This window comes from Bombina bombina, chromosome 3, assembly GCF_027579735.1.
Source record: "Bombina bombina isolate aBomBom1 chromosome 3, aBomBom1.pri, whole genome shotgun sequence".
In the NCBI taxonomy this organism is placed as follows: Eukaryota; Metazoa; Chordata; class Amphibia; order Anura; family Bombinatoridae; genus Bombina; species Bombina bombina.
This window is the reverse complement of record NC_069501.1, coordinates 849,262,035-849,272,715: the sequence shown is the minus strand read 5'-3', so window position 1 is coordinate 849,272,715 and position 10,681 is coordinate 849,262,035. Positions and strand designations below refer to the sequence as shown.

Genomic DNA, 10,681 nt, shown 5'->3' with positions numbered 1-10,681 from the left:
AACAACCTCTATATCTCAAAACTAAGTAACTGGCTCACTTTGAGATTTGCAGTTTTATAGTGATTGAACACACATTTTGTTAATCCTATCCAAAGCTATAAATCTTTTTTTTAAGCAGCATTTAATGGAGTAACCCAAACTTAAACGATACCTTAAATATCAGCAGTTAAGTACTTTACAGCAAACGTTCTGTATACAAAATAGAGGTTTGTTTTAAAACTTTGATACTGTAAGCAAATTTTACAGGATTCTATGACTTGACTATAGTCCAGGGATACAACCCTTAGAAAAAACTTAAGTATTTTAGCTGATCAAATGTCAGTTTAAAAAAGGTATATGGCACTGATCTATGCAATCCGTTTGTATCAAGAAGCAGGGCCTCATATACGGCATACATAAATATGCACATGGACATTATAACATATTTATAGAAATATATATTTAAAGGGACACTGAACCCAAATTTTTTCTTTCATGATTCAGATAGAGCATGAAATTTTAAGCAACTTTCTAATTTACTTCTATTATCAGATTTTCTTCATTGTCTTGGTATCTTTATTTGAAATGCAAGAATGTAAGTTGTAGATGCTGGCCCATTTTTGGTGAACAACCTGGGTTGTCTTTGCTGATTGGATAAATTCATCTACCAATAAAAAAGTGCTGTCCAGAGCCTAAACCAAAGCTTAGATGCCTTATTTTTAAAATAAAGATAGCAAGAGAATGAAAAAAATTGACAATAGGAGTAAATTAGAAAGTTGCTTAAAATTGCATGCTCTATCTGAATCACGAAAGAAAAAATTTGGGTTCAGTGTCCCTTTAATAATAAAATAACGTTTTTCTATTTAATGAACATTGGAATGTAAAATATGCGTAACACATTTCAGGTTGCACGCTTTAGGTCTAACAGGGTGAGAAATATTTTTTTTTAAATTTTTAATAATTATTATTTTTTAATATTTTATATTACGATAATGCACCTTAAGAACAAATTCTTCATGTGCGCTAACCCCGACACTGCATTAGATCTAAAGCACAAAACTCAAAGCTCGCTACGCATATTTAACATTCCTATGTTCTTAACATAGAATTTAAAAAAAAAAATGTTTTATTAAATATTTATATATATATATATATACACAGTATATATGATGTTTTATATATACTGTGTGTATATATATATATATATATATATATATATATATATATATACCTATACAGTGGGTATTGAAAAAAAGAATCGCCCCCTTGAAAATAATCACATTTTGTTGCTTTGCAGCCTGAAATAAAGACAGACACAGTTTTTGTTTATCCAGTTATAATTACTAAGTGCAACTTATAACATCCAAGTGAAAGATATAACACCAACATGTCAGTGATTTTGTTTTTTAATTGTCCGTAGATATGATGTGCTGTATTGGATTTCCTTCAGACAGGGTTTGCTCAAGTCATTGTGCTGCCTGGATCCGAGAACAAAATGATGCCCCCACCCGACTTCTATCTATTTAACTCTAAACACTTACACACCCAGTTATACTCTCTCACACACACACAGTTATACACTCTCACACAGAGATACTGTATATCCCCATGACATACGCACAGCCGTACACACTGTGTATCCCCATGACATAAGCGCAGCCGTACACACTGTGTATCCCCATGACATATGCGCAGCCGTACACACTGTGTATCCCCTGACAAACGTGCAGCCGTACACACTGTATACCACCATGACATACGCGCAGCCGTACACACTGTATATCCCCATGAAATACGCACAGACATATATACTGTATATCCCCATGACATACGCGCAGCCGAATATAGTGGATATCCCCATGACATACGCACAGCCGTAAATACTGGATATCCCCATGACATACGCGCAGCAGTACATACTGTATATCCCCATGACATAACGCAGCAGTACATACTGTATATCCCCATGACATACACACAGCCATACATACTGTATATCCCCATGACATACACACAGCCATACATACTGTATATCCCCATGACATACACACAGCCATACATACTGTATATCCCCATGACATACGCACAGCCATACATACTGTATATCCCCATGACATACGCACAGCCATACATACTGTATATCCCCATGACATACGCACAGCCATACATACTGTATATCCCCATGACATACACACAGCCATACACACTGTATATCCCCATGACATACACACAGCCATACACACTGTATATCCCCATGACATACACACAGCCATTCATACTGTATATCATCCCCATGACATACACACAGCCATACATACTGTATATCCCCATGACATACACACAGCCATACATACTGTATATCCCCATGACATACACACAGCCATACATACTGTATATCCCCATGACATACACAAAGCCATACATACTGTATATCCCCATGACATACACAAAGCCATACATACTGTATATCCCCATGACATACACACAGCCATACATACTGTATATCCCCATGACATACACACAGCCATACATACTGTATGTCCCCATGACATACACACAGTCATATATACTGTATGTCCCCATGACATACACACAGCCATATATACTGTATATACCCATGACATACACACAGTCATATATACTGTATATCCCCATGACATACACACAGCCATATATACTGTATATACCCATGACATACACACAGTCATACACACTGTATATCTCCATGACATACACAGTCATACATACTGTATATCCCCATGGCATACACACAGCCATACATACTGTATATCCCCATGACATACACAGTCATACACACTGTATATCTCCATGACATACACACAGCCATACATACTGTATATCCCCATGACATACACACAGTCATACACACTCTATATCTCCATGACATACACACAGTCATACACACTGTATATCTCCATGACATACACACAGTCAAACATACTGTACACTAGAGTTATGAATTTAACAGTCAACTCTGGGTCACTAACATAAAAAGTCCTTTGTAAAAGGCATGCTCCTGGGTGTACAGTCCCCATAACAGGACTCAGGCGTTAGTTTCATGAGCAAATATGAGGACTAATCTGCAGTGGAACAACAACATAACATCCATGGGACGTACCCAATGTTTCCAGGGCTACAAGAAGTATAGTAGTGAACAGGTTTCATTCCTTCCATGTTCCCACTTTGCAGGATAGACCAGTGGCTTGTTCTCTTCCCCTTACAGATCGTGTGCCAAATAATCTGTTTATGCAAGGCAGCAATCTGGGGAATGCTTTTGCTTATGCATGGTCCCCAAGACAGAGAGATCACACAGGGCAGAAGAGGTCTGGCCAGGTATGACAGTGATAGACTCACTGAAGTGCCGCCCCCTGTCAAGTGCCGCCTAGGTCCATTGGACATACTTGGTCCCATGGTTAAGCAGGCCCTGCCTCCAGACATATTATTTGGTGTTGAAGCCAAATAATTAAATTTTAGTCTCATCTGACCATGACACCTTTTTTCCCATGGTCTCAGAATCTCCTAGGTGTGTTATGGCAAAGCTCAGTCATGACTGCATGTGGCCTTTCTTGAGGAGTGCTTTTTTCTTGCAACCCTCCCATACAAGCCACATTTGTGGAGAATTTGTGATATTGTTGTCACATGCACACAATGTCACATGCACAAAGTTGCTGTGGGCCTCTTGGTAGCCTCTCTGACCAGCTTCCTCCTGGCTCTTTCATCCAGTTTACAGCGACTTCCTGATCCAGAGAGGGTCTGTGTTGTACCAAATACCTTCCACTTCTTAATAATAGACTTCACTGTGCATCTATGCATTGATAAAGTCTTTGATATGTTCTTGTATCCATCTCCTGACTTGTGCTTGTCCATAACATTATCCCGGAGATCTTTTGACAGTGCCTTGCCACCCATAGTTAATTGTTTGCTTCAGTTGCACTACCAGGGACTAAGATGATCCAGGAAAGCTCTTTTCATGCTGAGGTAATCAATATACACACAGCTGATCACAGTTGAATGTCAAATGGCTTTGTGTGTGCCATTGAGAAGGTGATTAGCTACACCTGATTGAGTTTACAATTAATTTTAGGAGGGGGCTATCCTTTTTGCAACTCAGTGATTTTGTTTTTGAATTGTCTTTATTTTTGCCCGACATGTTGGTGTTATATCTTTCACTTGGATGTTATAAGTTGCACTGAGTAATTACAATTGAACAAACAAAAACTGTGTCTGTCTTTATTTCAGGCTGCAAAGCAACAAAATGTGATTATCTTCAAGGGGGTGATTCTTTTCTTTACCCACTGTATAGCTATAGGAATAGATATACAGGTATAGGTACAAAATATACAGATACAAATAGAAATATCTATTTAAAATAAGAATCACATTGTCCTGCATGTGAAGAACTTTGTAATGTAAAAATAACTCCTGACGGGTTAGCACGGGGGCGCTAAGTGGAAAGGTTAGAGTGGTCGTGATATTCGAGGTCCTGAAGTTAGGGCGCATCTGATTTTGCTTGTAACATTCAAGTGGGAGAACTAAATAGCATGCCACTTGTGATCTAGCCCTGTGTGTTTTTATGATGCTTGCTTAAAACATTTTATTTGTAATTTAATTTTGAGTTTATTGTCCATTGTTATTCTTTAACAGTTTAACATCTATGACTGCCAATGGTCTAACTGCACATTAATAAAAATACTTAGGGTACTTTGCAGAACTTCCATTGCAACTATTTTTTTCACAATTTGGTTCATAAGTTTGCCTACAGATGCATTTTACTTATTAACTACTGTTTACTTAAGTGTCTTAGTCCCGAGTGTACATTGGATACTTTATTTGCTTAGAAAGAATAACTTGAAGTGCTACTAATTCAATTTTTAAAATTATGACCACATAGCTGAAGAGATTATGTTGATGAAAGGTCACTGTTGAAAGCAATACAGTTATAACATTATACATAATATTAGATGTCTAGTTGTAATTTCATAACATAAAATTAACCTTCTATTCTCACCTCTGTGGTGAGTAAAACGTGCTCTTTTATACATGCTTCTAGATATCACCAGCATTTTTTTTGGTCTTCTCTTGATGGGTTATATCTGAGATTGTACTGTGATATATATATTATTTTTTTGCTGAATATCATTAGCATTTTCTGCTTCCCAGTTAGCAAGTGCTTTTATTTCTCTAGAATTGTAGTGTTTTCAACATTGACTTTTATGTTGCTGTATCTGTAAAGCTGCAAGAACACTTGGTGGCTGTCATAACAGTTGAGACGATGCTGTCTTTCTGCAGCTTGGCAACAGTTTGGGTAGTTACTGTATATATGGTTGGTATCGGAGTGCATAAACCATTACATTGATGTGTTTTTCTTCACAAACACTGGATGTATAAATATAGTTTCAATGACCTATGGGGAAAATGAATGAACTCATATTTTAAAAACAGACACGTTTTAGATTTTACTTTAAATCATTAGCTATAAAAATCTTGCTAGAGGAAAAACAAACAAATAAATGAATTGTGGTTAACACACAAACTTGCAGGCAACAGTATACGTGAACATTTAGAAGTGACAGTAAATGTAAAAACATAATTTCCAAAAACAAGTTGAGGTCTATGTTTCAAAGCAAACAATTGGGTCTTAACAGTTCCAAAGTGAAGTTTAAAATACAACTTAACACAAGTGCTCCAAAAGAAAAAAAAAAAGGTTTTTAGGTATATTCACAGAATGCCATAATGGCACATGCAGCATTAAGAGGTAATAAATAATTTTATTTTGGGATTTCTAGGTGAATTTCTTTGTAATTATACTGTGGCGCCACCTAAAAGTCTCTAACCATGTTAAAGGGAATAGTATAGTCAAAATTAAACTTTCATGATTCAGATAGGTCATAACATTTTAAGCAACTAATTTACTCCTATTATCAATTTTTCTTTGTTCTCTTGGTATCTTTATTTGAATGTAAGCTTAGAAGCCGGTCCATTTTTGGTTCGGCACCTGGGTAGCGCTTGACGATTGGTGTCTAAATGTAGCCAGCCAATCAGCAAGCACTACCCAGGTGCTGAACCAAAAATGGGCCGGCTACTAAGCTTACTTTCCAGCTTTTTAAAATAAAGATACCAAGAGAACGAAGAAAAATTGATAATAGGATTAAATTACAAAGTTGCTTAAAATTGCATGCTCTATCTCAATCATGAAAGTTTATTTTTGACTAGAATATCCCTTTAAGTAAAGGCATATTTAATCATTTATTTGTGACAGAGTTGATATGTAGCAGTTTCGTGGTTTAATACTGTCCAAGTATAAATAAAAAGATTACTCTTTACATTATGGCTACTAATGAAGATTTAAAAAAAGTAGCTTTCAATGTGAAACCACTATAGGCAGAATGTGATATTTATACAAGTTCTGTATCATTTTTCACCATCTTCAAGAGCAACAAAGTCTTTAAGACAATGTCCCCTGTTCCTCCTCTGGGACATCACACACGAGTTCTCTTTTGTAACTGATCAAGCTTTCGTTTCAAAAGACTGTAGTTTTCCTTTGTCCCAGTAGCAGAAGGATCCAGCTTCATGGATATTTCATAATGCTTCTTAGCCAGGTCCAGATTACCCCAGCGATGGTACAGTACAGCTGAAATAGCAACAACTTTAATATGTATGGGAAATGAATAATACTGTTCTTGTTTTTTGTGTTTGTTTGCAGAATTAAGGTGACTTCTTATTATTAATGATAACAACATATATAAGTGCCACCAGAATTTTTCAGTACTGTAATTTGCTGATTATACATATCCTATTAGCAAGTGTTTATGTAGACCAGGGATGGCCAGCTGGTACCTAAGGGCCATATGTGGCCCTCTGACCTAGTTTTTGGTGGCCCTCTGAAAATAAAATCACACCTAAAAATGTATACCACAAATGTGTGGCCCCGGGAAAAAAGCGGGATGGAAAATGTGTGCTTTGGGGACTTCTGGTTAGCCATTTAGAGAGGGGGGGGGGGGGGGGGAGAGCAGATAAAGATGCCCTGCAACCTTACCTTAGTCTAACCCTGTACCACTTATTTCTAGGAAATATAACACAAATAATAATATATGTGGCCCTTCAAAGGATATGAAAACCAAAAAATGTTTTTCGGTTATTCAGACAGAGCATACAATGTTAAAAAAGTTTCCAATTTACTTCTATTGTCAAAGGTGCTTTCAGTCTCACAACATTCTTTCTTGAAGAGATACCTAGGTAGGTGTCTTGAGTACTACATAGAAGGAAATGGTTCTGCAATCTCGTGCTTATGCAAATGGATAACATTCTTGCAAAGCTGCTGCTATATAGTGTTTGAGAAATGTGCAAGTGAGCTTATGTCCCTGATTTTCAACAAAAGATAATAAGAGAACAAAGAAAATGTGATAACAGAAGAAAATTAGAAAGTGGTTTTGAAAACATAAATTATGCTTATCTGATAATGTTCTTTTCTTCTGATGGGAAGAGTCCACAGCTGCATTCATTACTTTTGAGAATTCAGAACCTAGACACCAGGAGGAGGCAAAGACACCCCAGCCAAAGGCTTCAAATACCTCCCCACTTCCCTCATCCCCCAGTCATTCTGCCAAGGGAACAAGAAACAGTAGAAGAAATATCAGAGTGAAAAAAGGTGCCAGAAGAACAAAAATGTACTGCCGCCCTATAGATAAAGCGCGGGCGGGAGCTGTGGATTCTTCCCGTCAGAAGAAAAGAAATTATCAGGTAAGCATAATTAATGTTTTTCTTCTTAAACGGGAAGAGTCCACAGCTGCATTCATTACTTTTGGGAAAACAATACCCAAGCTAGAGGACACTGAATGCAAACAAAGGGTGGGTACAAAAAAAGGCAGCTCCTTCAAAAGGCACCACAGCCTGTAATTACTCAACACCCCACAAAAATCTACATATGACAAGGGAAAAACCAGAAGCCTGGGTAACCACTCATCAGCCACGCAACCTGCAAAGCCGTGCTAGAGACCACTCAGACCCAGAGTCCGCTGAGCACTCAACTCCCAGAGAAAACATTTCTGACCTAAAACCAAAAAAATAAATCTCTATCAACCCCCCAAAGGGAGAGTAGAGGAACCCAGAAGAGATCCGAAGGACCATCCAACACTGGCTCAAGACCAACTGGTCAAAAATCCCTATCCACCCCCGAGAGGGAGAATAGAAGACCCCATGAGATAGCCAAAAAGCCCCAATCCAGCTAGAGCAACCCAAGGTTACAACAGGACCACAGTCCAGGGAAACAAATTCCTTAAAAGGACAAGGACCGGAAGATAAGTCCATAGTCAGGAGAAAACGTCACTAGGATGACCGGAAAGTCAACCTCATATCCCTGACACCGCACCATACCAACCATGGTGTTCCAGAAAAACGTGAGTTCCCCCTTGCAACCTAGCCAAGTCAAAACCTGTCAGGCTAGACAAGCATAGACAGAAAAACTGTCCTAGCAGATAAAAAAGAGCTCTCCACGAGGGCACAGAGCCACTTGTGAGCAAAACTCGCGATGACCAATCGCCAGGCAGCAAAGCTGTCCCGAACCCTCGTGGGACACATCCCACCGAGAAGTGCTGAAATCCCGACAACAGCTCCCTCCAAAGAGCGTTCCATCCTGGCAGCAGACGCCGCCAGTAGAGAGATGGGCACAAAGAGTCCCCCCATTAAAAAGGAGGACAGATTCAATACCAGCAAACAGTCAATACTGCAAAAAGCAGACTGATCCCCGGCCTTCCTTCCAGGATAATGGTCCCAGCCCAAAGGAGAAGACCGAAAACAAGAGTCTCAGACCCTTGGAAGAAAAAGGATGGATCTACGAGGAATCAAACCCCCAGAGTAGAACCCTAATCGAACTGGTAGGCTATCCTGAACCATGACAGGAACCTCATGCTCGGGCACAAGGACCACTACATAGCAGCATCCCATAAAGAAGGAACACTCCTCAAGGGAAGAAAGTACTCTGACCCACAGCCTTCCAATACCAGAACTCATTCCATGATTCTGAGAACGCAAGAGAGGGAAAAAAAAAACTATGAGGTGAGAAAACAAGGACCCACGGGTCCTTCACAGATACTGAGGTACCTCCCAATCCAGGAGAACACGTAAAAACCCTTTCCTCACCCTAGGTGAGAAAAAGATGATTAGGCAACGGTAACTACCCTACCAATAGAGGCTAAACCCCAATATTGTCAGTCCAGTTGGAACCACAACTGGAGCCTACAGAAACATCAGATGTCCCAGCAGACAAGTACGGATCCATCAGAAACCTCAAACTGAAGCCTCAGGCTGATATAAATTTCCCATAAGCGTCAGAAACCCCCATCTGCTCCCAAGGGACACGTGGGAGAACCAAACCCTGAGGTTAAACAGGACCGTCCATATCCGTTCCAGGCAAGAGACATGGTCCTAAGCCAGAGTCCTTGAAAAACGGAACCGAACTGAAAATCTAAGCTCCTGAGGAACCCATAAGCTGCCTCCTATGGTTAGGAGCGCACCCAGACAGTGCCTTCCGCCATATAAATCCTTAGATGTAAAGAACCTAGCAACATCCACAAACCCAAGAGTCTGAAAAAGACTCCCCACCGGTTTAGAAAAAGGGCATCCAGTACCCCTGGATCACAAGGTAATCCATGTAGACAGGCCTGACAACCTGACCCACACACTGGAGAATATAAATGGTCAATTTAATGACCCAGACAGGCGAAAAGACTGCAACTAACCCCAGACCTCCTACCCTTAAGCCCGAAGGGCTAGATCTGCAATAAGATCGACGGATAAGACAAGGGGCAATTCGTATCTTGATAGGACAACAGCCTCCAGAGATCCTTGCAGGATCGGTCTCCCGACATCCTTGAAACAGAACGGGAGCCTTGCAGCTCCTGGTAGAAAGGCAGGGTGGCCCCTGCACTCTACTTACTAGAGCAAATGAAACACTGAGAAAAAGGAAGAAGGACATGCCTGCACTTCCAGAACAAATGCCCCAACCCAAGACGGGAGGGAAGGAAATATCGCTCACGCAAAAGGAATGCGACTAGGCCACAGAGACGTCAACCAGAGATACCGCAAGTGAAGACGCAAATCTTCCACCAGATACTAGACCTTTGGAAGTCAATCCCCTCTCCAGACTCCCAAGGAATGGAAATCTACGGTTCCATGTCCCCAGGGACCCTAGGAACCATGATGACATCTGAAAAAGTCGGTCACGCATCTCAAGCAATATTTCCAGAAAAAAACAACTTATATCGGAGCTCACAGCCTTCCTATCGGAAGGGTTGAATCTATGCCCCAGGCCCCATACTTCGTAATAGGATCCAAGCCCGGAGTCCATAACACTGGGCCATAAGAGGCATTCTCTTTTTTTTTTTTTTTTTTAAATCCAACAGGGTAACATGAACCCAAGAAAACAGTAGACAGCGCCCGACCAGTACCTGCCTGGTACAAGAACATTCCAGAACTGTCTAAGGTCCAAGAAAAATTGACCCGAAGGTTCGATAATATGAACTAGAAAACATAACCTCAGTCTTAACCAAAGTGCGCAACTTCTGAGGAAGTGCCCATGTGACCACAAAATCGCAAGTTTCAGTTCCAGAGAAAGAACATTTCCAAAACGGAAGTTATATCAGACGTGAGCTTATACAAACAAATCAAAAATAAATCCTAACTG

General features: G+C 39.9%; 1 protein-coding gene across 2 annotated transcripts in view; it reads right to left on the bottom strand.

The window, feature by feature from the left end:
- Positions 1-6,261: 6,261 nt before the first annotated feature.
- The window catches only part of TMTC4 (transmembrane O-mannosyltransferase targeting cadherins 4), a 270,820-nt gene continuing 266,400 nt past the window's right edge, over positions 6,262-10,681 (bottom strand). For both annotated transcript variants that reach the window (XM_053707811.1, XM_053707810.1), the window contains exon 18: positions 6,262-6,631. In XM_053707811.1, the coding sequence (XP_053563786.1) occupies positions 6,480-6,631 (152 nt within the window). In that variant the 3' untranslated portion in view covers positions 6,262-6,479. The remainder of the gene's footprint in view (positions 6,632-10,681) is intronic.